The sequence below is a fragment of the Pecten maximus genome, unplaced genomic scaffold (genome assembly GCF_902652985.1).
Source record: "Pecten maximus unplaced genomic scaffold, xPecMax1.1, whole genome shotgun sequence".
Classification (NCBI taxonomy): Eukaryota; Metazoa; Mollusca; class Bivalvia; order Pectinida; family Pectinidae; genus Pecten; species Pecten maximus.
The window spans coordinates 1-19,859 of NW_022979418.1; the positions used below are offsets into that span (position 1 = coordinate 1).

Genomic DNA, 19,859 nt, shown 5'->3' on the forward strand with positions numbered 1-19,859 from the left:
GCCTATGTAACAAGTCTATTCTTTGATGCTGTGAGCACAATTAAATGATATTTGGTTGTGCCTTGACTGTGTAACTAGCCTTTTCAGGGACGGCGTCATCTGGTATCGGTAATCATATATATCACATGAGGTGGGCATCGTCTGAACCGGTGAGTATATAACCACATCTGCATTTTTACTGCAGTTATGCCCCTTTTGCTATGTTTATGTATTCACAATGAAATGTAGTTTGCCAATGTTGGAGATTGAAGCTTGACAAGATAACGTCTCCTTATTGTTGTCTGGCCCCTTTTATCTTAGTCGACAAGTGTTTGTTCGGGTAAGGATCAGATTGGATTGGAGAGCTGGTGTAGTAGTCTGGCGACAGTTCTAGTTGATCATGGAGACAGGTGAAAAGCGTGCTACATGTGTAGGATTCTCAATCTGTATCTAGTATTGATATGTATATCACTAGTATGTAATATCTTCTATACCTTGTACTGCATAGCGCTTTGTAAATTCCTTTCCATCTGCTGCTTTTATCTGTTGCCGAATACTGGATATGTTGATGCTTTACTTTAGATATGTAGTTAATGCTATGTAATTTTTGATTTATTTAACTAACAATTGTTCACATTTTCCTTCTGATATATTCAATTATGAGTAACATCAAATAATAAAAAGTAAAAAGTGTAAAGATAAAACGTAAGTGAAGGTTGCTGTTTCTCTTAAAATACAATCATCTATTTTTTTCTTTACTTTTATGGTGAACACTGTCCGTTCTCGGCACAGGGTGAACAGCGTGACAGTGCGACTTTCACCTGGGGCCGAGCACGATGGACGGAAGTCTAGACATTATTTTTGGTCTGTAATAATCACCTAAGTAAATTCTAATTGATTTAGGTTGTGCGATGATTCTAATTTCAATATTAGCATGTACTCACAATGAAATTAATTCCGAAATTTGTTTTATTTAGGGATACGCAGAACACCTGGTCGCAACGATCTCGGAATGGCTAATGGCTATTTTCATAGTGATGTTTTTTGTGACATTCTACAAAGAGTTCAGAAAGTTCCGATTGACATCTCCACAAGTCGTATTTGACATCAAACCTGAAATTGGCAACGATCAACTAAATCATACAGAAATATTGGGAACAGAATATGTGGGCCAAAATAACACCGGCACATTCGGATCCTTTCCATAAGACAATATGGAGCTATGAAGTATCATTTTTTGTTTTGACACTGTATCCAGAAATACCTTTTTGTTAAAAGTGAATGCGTTTACGCACAGTATTGAATTTGTGACTTCCATACCCCATTTAAATATTTTTTTTAATGATGAGTTTTTGGATAAATTCGTGAGAAATGAAATGATAGCAGCGTCTTTATACTACCCATGATTTTTGTATGTTTATATTGTAAGTTTGCTAAACATCCATGCGGCAATGAATTAAGTATCCCTTACACAGTGGTAAATCATGTTAAGTGCCGTAAGACACCGTTCTCTTGAAAATAAATCATTCGACACATGATAATGATTTACTAGAGAATCACTCAGAAATAGTAATCTTTAACTGAGGTATATTCTTTGATTAAATGGAAGCGTACATGGTTTATACTACACGTAGATTGGTTGTATTCCACACCTCCACAAAATGCCCAATTGTTATACTTTTTACCTGTAGTTTGACCCACATGTATGTTTTCCTCAATTACGACACATATTCTAGTTTAGTCCGCAGTCTGATAAACTTAATGCATATGTATTTTATTGATAAAACTTATACATGTATGCTATATATAGACTACAGGTAAAAACAAAGGGAACCATAGCATTTGGTCCTCACCTGTGGAGATGTAGTGTACTACAAGGCTACCCAGGTCCTATCCTTCCGAGTCCTAGTTTAGGTACCGCTGGAGAATTAGGATTAAACCTCAACTTACAATCACATTAACTAAAAAAGAAATAAAAATAAGACAGGTGTGGTGATTTATTTGTTTTTCTATTTTATTACTTCAATGATATATTACAGTTGTTGATTAAACTGTGATAGTTAAGTTTGTCTCTTCTATTGCAAAGCCATAGACATACAATACATTGAATGTTTGACGGATTGGTTCCTTTGTATTTTGGATTTTCTACCACGAAAAAAAAAATATATATATATATATCCACTGATGTAAGGGGATGTCATATTATCATCCATACATAGCCTGAGTAAAATATCGATCTGAGTAATACATATACTCTAATTTGGTTCAACTTCATTGTGTTCAGCATAAGAACTACTGAAAAATAAATTAATATCTAGAACACCAAACAAAAGACCCATTAAGGACTTCACGGACGGACGAAGGGCGATTTGAACATAATAAACTACACATGGTATTGATAATAGTTTTCGCAGTGAAATATAGTGTTTGGTGGTGAAAATAACGATTTCGATATGTTCACTCCTTTTTTACCTTTCAGTGCACAGTATTTAGAGTAAAAATATCGCCCTTAACGAAACGATTTTTTTTGTGTGAAAGCATAAAAAGATTTATCTCCCTTCATTAAGCATTCTTTCAAGAACGGCCATATTGTATCATCAACAAATCATGATCAACCCCAACGATAATCTTTCCTTGTCCAAGCAGCTCAAAAATCGTGCAGAAATACAATTAAAACACACCAAGTCTCTATAGCATACTAACATGGGAATGTTCTCTGAGAATTTGATACGTAATGGGACAGCAGAATTACTTGGACATAGACACCAAACCAGTCCTCAGAGCTCACATCCATCAAAGGAGCATGTATCGCGTCACGATTGATGTCCGTATCAAGTTAGAAAGCATAACAAGAACTTTGCAGTCAAGATTTATTTGTTGGTATTCATCTTACGTGTCCGTCCGCAATCGACTTCAACGGCCTACAATATATCCTAATCACATCCAGGTCACTTCGCCACATTTGACAGCTGTTGTCGGTGATATTATTATATAACTTATCCCAATAATTCTTCATTGACACATTATAATCTATTGATTCTAGAATATATGCATCAAATTGCTGGAGCACTACACTTGTTGTATTTATTTACTTTATATTAATTTTCTTCGAAACTTCTATACCATTTTAGGAACTATATTATTCAGCGGAGTAATTATAACACGTCAAGCAAATATACAGAGCGGCTGATTTAAACTGACATCTTGATGAATAACTTTATCCTGTTAATTTCCTTAGCACTCGTGAAAAAAAGTTTCCATCCCACAAGATAAAATATAAGTGTTATTCATCCAGAAACAAAGAATAAAAAAAATCGTTACATGTGGCCAAATACACCTGCTACTGTGTTTTTTTCAAGTTAATTGATAATAGTGTGAACATAGATACTATTGATTTATATATCGATGAAGTTCAATTCACACATTATTAAACGGGAAAATTAAAGGGAAATATAAAGGAGCCAAGTGAATAAGCATACATACACTTCATTACTTATACTCTACGTAAAGGTTGAATTGTGAGAAGGTCTCCTACTAGAGTCAATCACAATGCTATTTATTCACGTTCACTCAATTTAACTGCATTTTGCCAGCTTCATAACAAATGAAAAATAAACGCATAGGATAAATTAGTCATTCTCTACATAAAGAGGTTCTCCGAAACGAGCCACAGAAATTAGACTTAACAAGATTCTCCGAAACATCCTAAAGTCCATATTGTTTGAATCGTATCTCTTTAATGAATGCGGTCTCTCCTATATTCATGTATTTGCAGTCTTCTTCTGTGATGATGAATGGCGGATTCCATCTCGAGGCATGAAAGTGATATACACCTGACTTCTTCACTCCTGGCATTGGGTTACAGAAAAAGTCCATATCACGCCGTATTCGCTTAAAATAAAGTAGTTCCTCATTAAAAGTAGGACCTTGCATTCGAATCTGGTTTAGAAGCCTCTGATAAAAATGATCATATAGAGCATAGTCAAGTACAGCCCATTTCCTGTAACGGTCAACATCACCGGCTGTGAACTTAATTTTCTCGAATAATTCATTTTTAACATTTTTCTTAAGATAAAACACATCAGACAGTCTCCAATTCAAAAGTCGACGCATTAATATCATACATTCGTCAAATAGTTCCACAATGATAACTAGCTGGAATTCTGATTCTAATTTATCTATATAAAACTGTATTTCGGTTTCATTATGAGTTATGTAAAGATCTGACGGAAATCCAAATTCTCTGGCCATTCTGTTGTTTACGTAACTTTTAGAGTTCAGTTTTGTGTAGCGCGTAGGTTCTTGTAAATATTTCGAAACTGCCAAAGTATCATTAATATCAAGTACTTCTTTAGGCCTGAAATAGTTAAGAATGGATACAAAATGCCCAAAAGGTTCTCGTATGATCCCAATATAGACCGTGTCTCTCGGCATTATTCTCTCAAATGCTATTCTGTCGTATATGACATGGCAGCAGAGGATTTCATAGGATCTATTTGTTGGAGGAGGAAGAATATTCTTTGACGTCACAGTGGTCCCAGTGCTGATAATATTTGGATAAAAAATCTTGTTGACATGTGGAATCACCACTACTAAATCTCTTTTCATGGCATACCGGAGGAAGATGTTTTGTGCTGTTGAACTTGCAGCCTTGTGTACCTTCAGAAAGGCAATGTGTTGCTTCACTCTACCATCATTATTTACACGAAACCAGAGTCCGCTACTCTGGCTTTCGTTATATATATCACGTGCTTGCCAAATGAACTTTTCCCAGTGATTTCGTCCTGATGATCCAGACATGGCATAATATCGGACCTGGAGGATGGACATCATTATCATAAGCAGCAGACACAAAAGTATCCCACGCCTGCAAATTAAACAACAAAAAATAATATTATGAATTGATCAAAAACATTGTTTCAAACTCGAACAGTCAATAAATAGCCAGATCTGTTAGAAACTGCGGCGGTAAACAAGAACTGCGCGAGGTCGTGTTAAACTTGTTCAACCTGAGGATTAGATATTACACATCTTTCGGAAAAAAATTGCATGACAAGTGATTAAAATTCAGGTAATGTAGTTAAATCAATCAGGTCAGATCAATTAATCATTTCAAATAAACAATAAAAAGGAACGAGATTCAAGGATGTATATAATGGTGTGCTTGTTTTAAGTAATTCATCTCCTCGCTAATGTGAAAGAACAGGGAAAAACACCACAGGAATCGAACCCGGGTCTCCAGAGTGTTAAGCCACGCTCTACCTCATAACCAATAGAAGCATGATCCGTCAGCTGAGTAACAGGGACCGTGTTTAACCACATCGACCCGTTCCTTTTACACCAAAATGACCCAGGAGTTGTTAGACATGATGGAGATTTCAATGAAGAAACGTCATGATGGGGTTTTGAACACATGCATGGAATCCTTTAAACTTCTTTTACCAATTACATGTTGATGGCACTGGGCTCCGTGAGGAGTTGGAATACCGTACTCTTGGCTGATGCCGGTGTTTTGAAGTATTGCCGGAGAACTATTTGCAGTTTTGTTGGATGATTTACTTTGAATGTGGCGTCTATCTCTGCAGCAAGAGAACGCAAGACGATCATCAGCTTGATGATATTACCATACCCGAAACATATTTGGTGTCATTTATCCAATATTCTCGTCCAAAAACAAGAGAGACCAGGTTCAGGAACTCGATAAAACGACAAAAAAATGATATAACTTTTAAGGAATGCATACTTCTTTTTAACTCTAAATACCGTTGGGTACTACTATTCATGCCTTTCTAGCGAACGGACAATTTGGATTAAATCTTCCAATTATTATCAGAGGTTAGTATTCAATGTTATCAATTTAAGCTTAGTATGTAAACTAATCGTCCAAAATAATTGTTTCGTTCAACCTTCAATTTGGGTTACGTTTTCGTTTCGGCGCATATGCTATTAAATATGATAATCAACTGCCTGTTTTTGTACTACAATGCATATATATGTTTAAGCATGAAAAAGGCGTACTTGTTATTGTAGTTACTTGTCAGATGTTTGTTAACATCCGCAGCAGTTCAGTTGTCTTTCCTATCTACTTTACATGATTTACGAAGTATTGCTATGACGTACTGAATTGTTTTCTCTTGTTTTGTTTTTGTGCACACAACACACTTTATAAGCTTTATGAAATGTTGACAGCTGTTTCTCTTCTTACCTATTATCATATCTATACATGTATGGCACAACATTTCTATCGCATTTATATGTTAATAGCTTAGATAATGGGTAATACCATTATACAACACAGGGTTGTTATTGGTGTTAATTAACTTAGATAATGGTTTATACCATAATTCAACACAGGGTGGTTATTGGTGTTAATTAACTTAGATAATGGGTTATACCATAATACAACACAGGGTGGTTATTGGTGTTAATTAACTTAGATAATGGGTTATACCATAATACAACATAGGGTGGTTATTGGTGTTAATTAACTTAGATAATGGGTTATACCATAATACAACACATGGTGGTTATTGGTGTTAATTAACTTAGATAAAGGGTTATACCATAATACAACACAGGGTGGTTATTGGTGTTAATTAACTTAGATAATGGGTTATACCATAATACAACACAGGGTGGTTATTGGTGTTAATTAACTTAGATAAAGGGTTATACCATAATACAACACAGGGTGGTTATTGGTGTTAATTAACTTAGATAAGGGGTTATACCATAATACAACACAGGGTGGTTATTGGTGTTAATTAACTTAGATAAGGGGTTATACCATAATACAACATAGGGGGGTTATTGGTGTTAATTAACTTAGATAATGGGTTATACCATAATACAACGTAGGGGGGTTATTGGCATGTTTCACCTGGTTTGCCGCACAAATGAAAACTCACCCTTCATACATATTTACCTACTAGTATTAGTTCTAAGTAATCTAAGAATATTTTGAAATACAGTTACGATGTTGTCCCCAAACGTACTAGCTTGATACACATAATTAATAGCTATATTACATTTTTTTTTGTTTTTTTTTTTACTTCTGCTAATAATTGCAGGAGATGTCGAAACCAACCCTGGTCCAGGATCACCAAGCTCTTCAAATGATTCCTTCATTAATAAAACTTAAACTTAATAAAACTGATTGTGACATTATATGTTTCACTGAAGAGACCAACCAACCAATTGTTTTCCCATAGACCTTAGTGTTAACGTTTTGGATTATTTCATTCAAATTCCTGAATTGAATATGACGATTATGGTTTATAACAAAAGTTTAGGGTCTGATATAACACCTAATCAAAAAAAAAAGTTGGGTCCTTCAGCTCAAATTTTCTCCAGGGTAGCCATTTTGAAAATAGGTGAATTTCGCAGTAAAAATTTCTCAAAAATCTTAAATGTTTACCTGTTTACTATTATTACGTGAACTTTTGGGAAAAAAACCAATCGGACTTAAGAAATTTATATCAACATTTCTTATTGATAGTTACCTATCAGGCTACATATCTATTTTCTCACTTCATAACATACTGGCCAATCAGTGGCTGCCAGACATTTTATCCTTGGCTCAACGTTCTATACACAGGGGCTGTTTCAAAAATATATTTTTTCAATTGGTTGGTTGTTCCCTATAAACTCATTTACACACCTGATCTGACAGCAACGCTTTGGGCGGTGGTATGATGATTAATGTATCATATACAATTGAAGCCCAAAAGCGAAGAAGAACTCGAACATCATGCTTGGAATCAACTTGGTTACAAAATGACACACCAACTCGTAAAAGATTACTATACAATGTTTACAGTCCACCAAATGCTTTGGTTTGGTTTGGTTTATTTTGTTTAAGGTCCCATTAACAGCTAAGGTCATTTAAGGAAGGCCTCCCATGTGTGCGTTAAGTCTCCTTGTGATAGGCCGGAACTTTTGCCGATTTATAGTGCTACCTCACTGAAGCATACTGCCAAAGACACCCAGCAGGGCACCCCACCCGGTCACATTATACTGACAACGCTGTTTAGAAAGAAGAGAAAAGATAAGATCCCGAATTTAGTCACCTCTTACGATCATGCAATGAGGCAGCAGGTACAATTCTTACGCCCTACCTGCAGGGCCCCCACCAAATGCACCCGTTAGCTTTTGGAAAAATCGGAAAATCACTGGAGATCAGTGACGACACGATAACTGTAAGTGATCACAACTGTGATCTCACTAACGGAACACTATCAAATTATAAGAAACTAATATTTCTAAAAAGTCTCAAATATACATTGTAATCTAGAAAGTTCAGCTACAAATAGTTACCGGCTTACCAGTGTATGCATCAAAGCAATCAATTTATTTTGAAACACGATGGAAAATACTATCAGAACGACGTAAACAAAACAAACTAACAAATCTGTTCAGAATCAAAAACAACATGTCACCAAGTTACAAATGTTCTACCAAAATTTCGCTCTGGATCATCTACTTATACTCATCGTTATCCAAACGATTTCATTATACCTAGATGTAGGACTAAATTACTGAGAAAGTCCTTGATTCCTTCCTCTATATCCATATATCCCAATGGAACTACCTCATCCCTAATATAAAGTCATCTATTTCCCTTATTGCCTTTCAAAACCATTAAAACAGGATATAATTTCAGTTCCAAAATTCATCAGTACTGGAGATAGAAAATTAATACACATAAGACTTCGAAATGAATGTCGCACACTGCCAAGTGATCTATTCAGGGCTGACCTAATGAACGATTCCTCATGCATGTATGGGGATAACCAAAAATGCTAAACACTTTAATTAATTCTTGCCCATTGTATCGAAGGCCAAGACATTGTCTTCTACGTTATCTTAGAAGTTGGAATATGAAAAAATGTTTTACTATTTGATATTAACACTTTGGTGTGATGAAAGCCAAATACGTGTAGACCAAAATATACAATCATATTTTATTGTTATTCTTTCCTTTTCAAGAATATGTATTTTGAATTTCTTGATTGGAACACATTTTTTGATGTATAAATAAGATAAAGCAGCCATTTAGGTGCATTTTGTATGTATGCTCGGAGAGGGCTGAATAAGTTATATGAACTTTTGCCCAATCTCTTTTGTTAAAAAAGGCAAATACAATATGTTTAAAGTAATTCAATCCCTTTATCAACAGACAGTTCATAGGTCCCAAAACATGTATAAATTGTCATGTGTTTTCCTGAGCTTGAATGTCATGATAACATCATAGGAATTACTATGAGTTTATCTTTAAAAAATCACGAAAGAATACTGACATACTAATCAAGCCATAATACAAACCAAAAAATTGATCAAAAGAAATATAAACAAAAAATATAGACCTCCATGGAGTCTTCATTAACTTTGCTAAAATGATCAAAATAACATATTCCTTAAGATAATTGATTCTCTAACCCGTAATGATAAAAATTAAACCAACACAAATAAATGAAGTAAAAGAAATATCAAATAAATAATGTAAAACGAAGTACACATACCGTTTATAGGATCCCGACTTAAGACGCATTCCGGATATTTTGTTGAGTTTATCAAATTAGATGTAGATAAAGTTGAAACAATGAAAAGCAAAATGCTTGAATTTGACATATAAACGTCTAAAAGACGTATCATATAGTCGAGAGCACAATGGCGTCGAGGGGAGGACACACACGTGTCAATACCGTGCTGAACACTATGGAGGAAGCACATGCGTCAATACCGTACTGTACACTATTGAAGACACACAAGCGTCAATACCGTGCTGTACACTATTGAAGACACACAAGCGCCAATACCTTGCTGTACTCTGTGGAGGATACAAAATCGTCAATACCGTGCTGTACACTATTGAAGACACACAAGCGTCAATACCGTGCTGCACCCTGTGGAGGACACAAAAACGTCAATACCGTGCTGTTCTCTGTGGAGGACACAAAAGCGTCAATACCGTACTGTACACTATTGAAGACACACAAGCGTCAATACCGTGCTGTACACTATTGAAGACACACAAGCGTCAATACCGTGCTGTACACTATTGAAGACACACAAGCGTCAATACCGTGCTGCACCCTGTGGAGGACACAAAAACGTCAATACCTTGCTGTACTCTGTGGAGGATACAAAAACGTCAATACCGTGCTGTACTCTGTGGAGGATACAAAATCGTCAATACCGTGCTGTTCTCTGTGGAGGACACAAAAGCGTCAATACCGTACTGTACACTATTGAAGACACACAAGCGTCAATACCGTGCTGTACACTATTGAAGACACACAAGCGTCAATACCGTGCTGTACACTATTGAAGACACACAAGCGTCAATACCGTGCTGCACCCTGTGGAGGACACAAAAACGTCAATACCGTGCTGTTCTCTGTGGAGGATACAAAATCGTCAATACCATGCTGTACCCTGTGGAGGACACAAAAACGTCAATACCGTGCTGTTCTCTGTGGAGGATACAAAAACGTCAATACCGTGCTGTACTCTGTGGAGGACACAAAAGCGTCAATACCATGCTGTACTCTGTGGAGGACACAAAAACGTCAATACCGTGCTGTACACTATTGAAGACACACAAGCGTCAATACCATGCTGTACTCTGTGGAGGACACAAAAACGTCAATACCGTGCTGTACTCTGTGGAGGACACAGAAGCGTCAATAACTTGCTGTACCATGCGGATGACACGGACTGATGATATAAGCTTAATATAACATCCGATGCCCAGCGAAAAGCTCGACAGCCTAAAGGGCAGTGTCCAGACACAAGTCAAGCAGTCTCTTAGACCAATGTGTTATCCGATTTTGTAAACAGATATATGTCTCTGCTGCTGAAATTAATTCCCTATTTTGTTAGTGACAGGAGACAGAGTGCGGCTTTATTAATTCTGATTTAAAAATATAGACAAGGTCCAGACATTACAAGTCGTCTGTTAGAGCCAGCTGTTCCAGCCAACACCGTCACCTTTGTTGAAGTGTAGCTTATTCCTCGTGATTTATGCATATCCTGTTTATCTCATAAACACCTCCACAAGATTATTGTAATAGAGTCCATCATATGTTGCTATATGGGATAGGGGAATTTTACTCGAGGATGTAGAATTTGGGATCAGAACCGAGGCTTGACCGGGTACTTCTACACCCGAGGGTAGAATATCCTTATCCTGCATACCTAACATATGATGGACTATTTTTCTCACACCTTTTTCGGGAAATACATCCAACACAGTGAAACCATATAGAAACTTTGTATTTTTTTCTCAGTGACCGAAAACAAAACCAATTACATATTTGGAAAGTTGAGAAAAAAGAATGGTTTAGGTATACCATGAAAAATAAGCTGACTGTCAAAGTGTAATAGATAATTTTTGCAAATTGTTCACAATTCAACCTATAACAGTCCATCAAAATACATTTGGTGTATTCCTACCAGCATTTGGCAAAATATCATAGTCTTTATGCCACTATAGCCACATTATAGAGCATAAATAACAAACCCTTAGCGCTGAGCCGATCAAAAGCTAACTGGTCTCAAAGTCGCCATCGAACAGATGAGACAATGATGGATTTAGGCATATAATCTACATATGTAAGGCGGTATTTAGAAAATGCAATTGGCACAATAATAATTTAGAGGATTTTTTTTTCAGTAAGCAAATCAGTATAACATGATTACTGCTAAATGTGTGTACCCTTTAAATTATGTAAAAATTCGGTTATACATTTTTTTGGCTGGATAACACATTTGTACTGTTTTTTCCCCTCCTAGCATTGATATCGCGTCATGACGGAGTGGTTAATATCAATACGTGGACACAAAGAAATGTTAAGAAACGTAAACACTGCGATACTAAACACGTCTTTTGTTAATTATAAACGACAAATGTGTATAACAATTAATTCCAATAAAACCGATCGAATACTTTTCTCTAGTTGTCCAGATAAACAGATGTCACATGTATGGCCGTGTACGACGTAAACATGTATATAACCTTCAAGTTTTTTTCCAACAGGCATGTTCAATAAGCTTTCAACAAAAGTGTGTTGTTAGGGATTTGACTTTACAGAATATCAAATCAAACATAACGGGATAATGTTATTCACGACTTAAACGTGCAGTTTGAGGAGGATATGCGAAGGTGTATCGTCCACAAGGTTGCAAAAACGTATTCATGCTCATTGGTTGATATGCCTGCTAGTTCAATTGGCAACTGTTAAGTTATCATAATTTTACCGCAAGATTATACTGAACAGATATATCTGTATCAAACAAAGTCAAAATGGTAGTGAAATATAGATTAAAAGAAAAAGGTTATAGGGCATTATTATGATTGTTTCTCAAGAGAGAAACAAAAACTGTAGGAATTAGACAAGACTTTATCATATAATATGTTGATCAATTGAACTGGTTTGTTGAGAGTGGCAGAAATGTTAGAAAAAAAGAGACCAACCAAAATGTCAGGAACATAGAGACACAACAAAACACCATATGACGTACCAGAGGATACTAGTGAGAACACCAGCTACACAATCGGTACATGACGGCTAGTATATCCAACAAAGGGAGGCCAAAATAACAGTTTGTATGCATTTTGATATAGGATATTGGATAATTTTAAGAAATGCAAAATTTTGCTTTGATATATTCCCTCTACTGAGATCACAAATATCTTATTATTCGGAAGATCCCACAATATCTCAATCTAGATACACCAGGAACATATCAGTTGGGAGATGGTATATGCCCTCGCAAAAACTAGTGACTAGTGAATTGGCTAGGAACCAGGTATCCGATCGATATGATCAATAACATTTTTTAAGGTAAGATATATCTATAAGAGTAACTGAATTGAAGATCTCTGTTACTTTTCTGATAAGCTTTTAATATATCAAGCCTCATATGAAAAAAAAAAAAAAAAAGAATCGACAAAGATTTTGCTGTTGAGAAATTCTATCTTTTTATTTTACTTCATCTGGCGTATATTTTCTAAGAGCCCTGGTTGTATATTCAACTAAATACGCCCTGTTCGCTTTTCTTGGAATATATTTATTTTATTACAAGAGAACGAAGACGTTCATAAGATAGAAATAATGATACACGCAATGTAGTGTTAAGAGTGGGAAATCAAACGTTTTGATAGAAGCATAATTTCTAGAAGATGGTGTCCAAGATTATTCAAGATCAAGTCCACATTCCATTAAATCCATTTCTGGAGTAAACACTTTTCCAAAAGTTAATAAACGAGTTAGATATATATCCCTTACACTATCCAGTGTTTTGAAAAATTACAATACTGCAGAATAATTGGCCAGTATTTATATAATGTGTTGATAGAGTTACCTTCCTTTTAAGCAAGCCTAGTTCTTTCCGCAAACAAGTAATGTAATAGTATTTACAGACGATGATGACATTATTACGTGTCATGCGCATGCCATGTCTGTTACTGTGGTTTTGACATCTGGATCCAGAAATATAGATTTGTGTATTCAAAACAGAGAGGGTTTTCTAAGTATTTTATTGTGGGTTATATATAACCTTCGAGTGACACAATTCACGAACCACACAACATAACAATGGTTTACGCACCGGCTGTGATAACATGGGGAGAATACCACTCCAAAAGAAATAGTAATTCTAACTCATAATTGATGGAACGAGAGCATTATATCAACAAAATCTAGATTTACAAAAACGCCCTTGAATAGCACAGGGAAAGTAAGACCAAGCGTTCCGGGAGAGCAAGCGTGTTATGTTTCATTCGCCACACAAATCTAGGTAAAATCCATATTCTCAAAAGGAGGACAAGAATAAAACCAAGACATATTAACGAAAAAATATGGTTACTGCCCTCTTTGATTTGTTAGCTAAAAAGAGAAGCGGCGGCAGTTCTGAAGGATATACAGAATAAAAGAATTTTGTTAAGATTTCATAATTTGATATGTGATTTTTCTTACCATGTTTCAAAGAAAATCGATCTTCTTAGGTGTTTTTTTTGTTGTGTGTGTTTTGTTTTCTTTCTTTTTTTTCTTTTTTTTCAGGGTTTTGGTTTAACATCCTCGCAACAGCCAATGCCATTTTGAGGACGGGGTCAAGGAAATGCCCATAGAAGAAAACAAAGCACAGAAAGACAGAACAGAGGAAAGAAATGAAAACACAGGAAAGACAGAAATATATAAAGATCCCGTGTATTGTAATGATGACAACTGTGGGATACAGGGGGATACAGGGGAAATACAGAGGGGGGGGGGGGGGGGGGGGGGGGGTTGGGGGGGTTACAGGGGAATACAGGGGATACAGGCGGATACAGGGGGATACAGTGGGATACAGGGGGATACAGGGGGATACAGGGGGGATACAGGGGATACAGGCGGATACAGGGGGATACAGTGGGTCTTATTCTTGGGGGTCGTCTTTCTACAAGTTTCGAGACGGCTTTAGTGTTGTGGTAAAGTTGTATGTAAGAACGTATTATAGTCAAATCGGTCCTCGTCCTGTGGCGTCGAGCTTACATGATGGACATACTCAATAGGAGAACTAGTTCATAATATCAATATATTATTGTATATTGACTACCATCTGCTCTGTCTCTTAAAAGATTTATATTTTATCAGGTCCTATGTTTTAATACAGAACAGACCGTTGAATAAATTTACTGTAGAGAACATAACGGTGGTAAAAGAAGATCATCAACTGTAAAAGACAACAGAAGAGAACGTACCGTTTGAAGCGTCCTGACCTTTGACGGATCCCGAACATTGTGTGAGCGCGAGTTTCACCAACCTCTCATTAAGTACAACAGCGACGTCATCTTGTATAATACAATACATAAAATATCACTGTAATCACCGACGCGTTCAAACGTCCCCAAACGTCCACACACGTGTCTATTGGGATACACAGACGTCCACACACGTGTCTATCGGGATACACAGACGTCCACATCCGGGTCTATCGGGGTACACAGACATCCACATCAGGGTCTATCTGGATACATAGACGTCCACACACGTGTCTATCGGGGTACACAGACGTCCACACACGTGTCTATCGGGGTACACAGACGTCAACACACATTTGTCTATCGGGGTACACAGACGTCCACACACGTGTCTATCGGGGTACACAGACGTCTACACACATTTGTCTATCGGGGTACACATACGTCCACACACGTGTCTATCGGGGTACACAGACGTCCACACACGTGTCTATCGGGGTACATAAACGTCCACCCTCGTGTCTATCGGGGTACACAGACGTCCACACACGTGTCTATCGGGGTACACAGACGTCCACACACGTGTCTATCGGGGTACACAGACGTCCACCCTCGTGTCTATCGAGATACACAAACGTCCACACACGTGTCTATCGGGGTACACAGACGTCCACACACGTGTCTATCGGGGTACACAGACGTCCACACACGTGTCTATCGGGGTACACAGACGTCCACACACGTGTCTATCGGGGTACACAGACGTCCACACACGTGTCTATCGGGGTACACAGACGTCCACCCTCGTGTCTATCGAGATACACAAACGTCCACACACGTGTCTATTGGGGTACACAAACGTCCACACACGTGTCTATCAGGGTACACAGACGTCCACACACTTGTCTATCGGGGTACACAAACGTCCAGTAAAAGAGTTCTCGCCATTACCTTATCATTAAGAACAAGCTGTTGGAGTCAATACGCCGGTATTGATGGTGTATAAAACATTCAATGTTAAATGCTAATGCGGTAAATTGATAATGTTACATGAATGGATTCTGAAATATATATATTTTTTATCCAAAAATAATTCAAAATATCTGATGACACGTTTTTCTCTGGGCTTTCTTCTGGTCCAAGTGTCATACTGAAGCTATACTACTTGGCCTTCGATCGATTAATATATATATATATACATATATACCCCTGAGTATTCATTAAGGCTATTGTTGTATTTGTGGTTTCAAGTTTCATATTTACCGTAAGTATTGTTGACTTCAGCACCTAACGTCGTGGTAGATAAGTATATCACGTGACCATTGCTGGTATCTAAAGGTATATATATATAATAATGATCGTTGCTGGTACCAGGGATATTAACCAAAAGAATTTTGAAATCGTAGTTTACTGTAAATACTTATAGTTTAACCTTTCACCGTTTGACCTTTGGTCGGACAATCTGATATAATCGTTCGAAAATTGTAAGTGACTGAAATGAGGGGATGACTAACATTGTTTGCCATTAACCTTCACGGTCTCATTTATATCAAGAGCTTCATTAAATGATGAGGTAATGGGCAAAAATCGATTTGTTTGGACACAATAGATCTTAATAAGTTAAACATCCTGGGCATACCTGTTCTCAGCTTTGGCGCCACGTGTTTCTTAGCGACAAATGTATGCCAGTATTAACTGTAATTACTTCAAAAATAATCCATAAAATATTTCAAAAGATATATCTCGTACACTAAACAGATAACCATATGTTACATATGCACATTCACGATTGTTTTATTTTTAGTAATAAGAGTTTTTCGACAAGCAGATAATTACAAATTAATAAATTACTCGTTTATTCAAGTTTAAATAATAATCACTATTATTGAAGGTGGTTCGAGTAAATCGTGACAATCCAAATAACTCCCTTTAACAAATAGACTTCGTAACATATGGAAGGTCCTGTTCGATTTCACTCAAATAGTAATACATATCACACAGTCTAATTAAAAATGTAATAAATTGTCCATAACATTTAATATATAAAATGAGCTTCACTTTATTGCAATGCATACGGACACAGACACCACTTTACCCACCTAGTTATTACATCGTTACTGGTATCTTAATCGTTTAAAAAAAGACATGTGATTTGTTCATGCTTATTTCTAATAGTCTGTGTCTGAAACCACTGTTGCTTTGGGATATATTAGGGGTTCATCGGCCCATGGACAATCAGAGTCATTTTGAGGCGTTGTCTCTTTGTAGTAGTCGGGAGGCCAATCGCATGCCATCCAGAGCAATAAGGGTAAAGTGTCTTGCCAACAACCACAACAGCACAGACCGGCTCGTTTCCTCAGCTTCCCGGGAACACACAAGTTCAAGTTCTTTATTAACTTTAAGTCTTCCGACTCATCAGTATCATACATATACCCATAGTACATAATATTTCACATTTACATAATATCGACAAACACTTATAGATACGTACAAGAAACAATATACTCGGAGAACACAACTACGTTAATGAAATTCTTTTGGCATTAGCCGCTTTAATATACTTAGCTAATGTTTCCATTTTTGTCCCTTTATTTTGCCCTTTAAATAACTGTATCAATTTCAAAACATGCTTGGCTTTTTGAAATGATAACTTTTCAAAAATTTCTTGCGTATATCAGAATAACATGGGTATTTAAGAATAAACATAATGAAATTCATCTTCGACATCATTAAGATTACGGAAACAAACACAACCCGACACGGGTAGTGAGATTCGAACCACGCCCCTCGGACTTCGACTCAAATTCAAATTAATTTTATTCTCTTTTCACATGATGTATAGAGAAACATATTTACAATATAATACATACAATTATTGTAGTGTTCGTAGTCGGTATACAGCACTGTTTCAATACATAACGTTTACATTTTTATCTAGGAGGACAAATCATGTTATTAATTATTCTGATAAAAGTACACATTTTCATTAGTGTTTTAACATTAGTTATATTCATTAGTTTATCAAACTTAATAATATTTGGTTTTGACCAATACAATTTGTCTGTATGTAAAGTTCTATCAGCAGATAATGTTGTACATTCAAGTAAATAACGAAATTCATCACTGAGGTTACCTGTCCTAACCGGCTGAACTAACGCGGCCCCCTGAAAGCTTTATTATTCTATTATACTACAATATTATCTTATGTACGCCTTTCCACACAAAGAATGGTATATCGGCCTATGACATTATGGTTGTGTTCCATTTTTGATTATTTTTAAAAGTGTGGATATTTCAGTATGTAACGCAAGAATGCCCCAAGTTTAAGTCCAATATACAAAAATCTATTTCAGTCTTACCTTTTCTTCCGCATTTGCATATTTACAAGGACAATTAAGTAGGCTAAAAAGACTGGAAAAGTCACTTCTAAAATAATTATGAGAGACAATGCTTTATCATATAAAATAATATCTATGTGATGTCTTGCTGAAGTGAAAATCGAAGTAGTCATATCCTAGGTTGATTTCACAACTCATCGCTTTAATATACGCATTGAGAGGTTCCGTTAGTTTAATAGAACATGTTATGTAAACACAGTGTATATTTGATCTTTGATAAACTGGTACCATGACTGTGGTAATATAAACGGAAACTGTTGACGAAGGGTAGCTGTTTGTTGGCGATGTGTTGATTTGTACATATGAGTGAAATATGATGTGTTAGTAATGTACATAGTGGGACAATGGCCATCTCTATTACATAGCACATCGATCTAATCTGTAAGGCTACGTATTCCATATGTAGTCAGTTACTGCGTTGTTTACAATGTAAACATCAACGCTTAACCACATTTATAATATTTGTTTCTTATAAATGGTATACAAACCACAGGTATAGTTAGATGTTTAGCCGTTAAATTACCTTTGTAAGTACAAGAGTGCTAACAGTAATATGACAAAAAGTCCCCAAAACAAGAGAAAAAGGACTTGTAAACAAAGCCAGAATTCCAGCTAAAAGTCAATAAAACGTTGGGAGATATGAACAATAGAAATAAACAATTGAAATATACTAAGTATGACAAGAATTAATTCAGCGTTACAAAGTTAACACCACGTCCCAGTGAGAACAAGGGTGCTGACAATGGAATCGTGAGGCAAATCAATGACCTGGACAATGCCACACTTCACAGTATGGGTATAGAATCCAGACTATTTCCAGTGAGGTGTCGACCGTAACATTTGGCTTCATTAACCCTCATCCCTTGACCTTCCTGTGTCCACCACCACCATTTCGACCTCTATAGGAGAGTCTGTGTTGGCCCCTTTTTAAGTTTTACATTGGAATACTTATCAACAATACCTTTGCCTGCTCGACTAGTTACCAAGCCTTCATCATTAGTACATAGCGCCATTAAATCAGGGATACAGTGGTTAATGTGTTTTAAATTGATATAACATAGATTTGAGGACCCATTCAGAGGGTTTTCTTTTATTATTATCAATCTTGAACATCCACTCCTAGTGAAAACGTCCCTCTACTGTAAGGTCATTTGATTTTCCACTCTGTACACTTCAATACACAGGCAGGTATATGGTCGTTGTTATGAGTGTTGTCGTCCATGGTGAAAACGTCTCTCTACTGTAAGGTCATTTGATTTTCCACTCTGTACACTTCCATACTCAGCCAGGTTTGCTCGTTGTTGTGAGTGCTGTCGTCCTCGAGAAAGACGAATGGTGAAACAAGTAAGATACTGTGCATTATACGACACAATCAAATCCTGTTGACGGTCTCTTGTTGAATACGGTGGCAATATACACCGATCTCTTTGTTGAATACGGTGGCAATATACACCGATCTCTTGTTGAATACGGTGGCAATATACACCGATCTCTTGTTGAATACGGTGGCAATATACACCGATCTTTTTGTTGAATACGGTGGCAATATACACCGATCTCTTGTTGAATACGGTGGCAATATACACCGATCTCTTTGTTGAATACGGTGGCAATATACACCGATCTCTTGTTTAATACGGTGGCAATATACACCGATCTCTTTGTTGAATACGGTGGCAATATACACCGAGCTCTTTGTTTAATACGGTGGCAATATACACCGATCTCTTGTTTAA

General features: G+C 36.6%; 1 protein-coding gene and 1 long non-coding RNA gene across 2 annotated transcripts; one reads left to right on the forward strand and one right to left on the reverse strand.

Moving 5' to 3' along the window:
* Positions 1-14: 14 nt before the first annotated feature.
* On the forward strand, positions 15-1,975 carry LOC117318616. The gene is made up of 2 exons (XR_004530420.1): positions 15-149; positions 957-1,975. It is a non-coding gene; the product is annotated as an uncharacterized LOC117318616 (long non-coding RNA).
* Positions 1,976-2,235: 260 nt separating this feature from the next.
* On the reverse strand, positions 2,236-15,877 carry LOC117318615 (galactose-3-O-sulfotransferase 3-like). The gene is made up of 2 exons (XM_033873579.1): positions 14,726-15,877; positions 2,236-4,846 (listed from the first exon to the last, which is right to left on the reverse strand). Exons 1-2 carry the CDS (start codon positions 14,761-14,763, stop codon positions 3,685-3,687), a joined length of 1,200 nt encoding a protein of 399 aa, XP_033729470.1. The 5' UTR covers positions 14,764-15,877; the 3' UTR covers positions 2,236-3,684.
* Between the last annotated feature and the right edge of the window lie 3,982 nt (positions 15,878-19,859).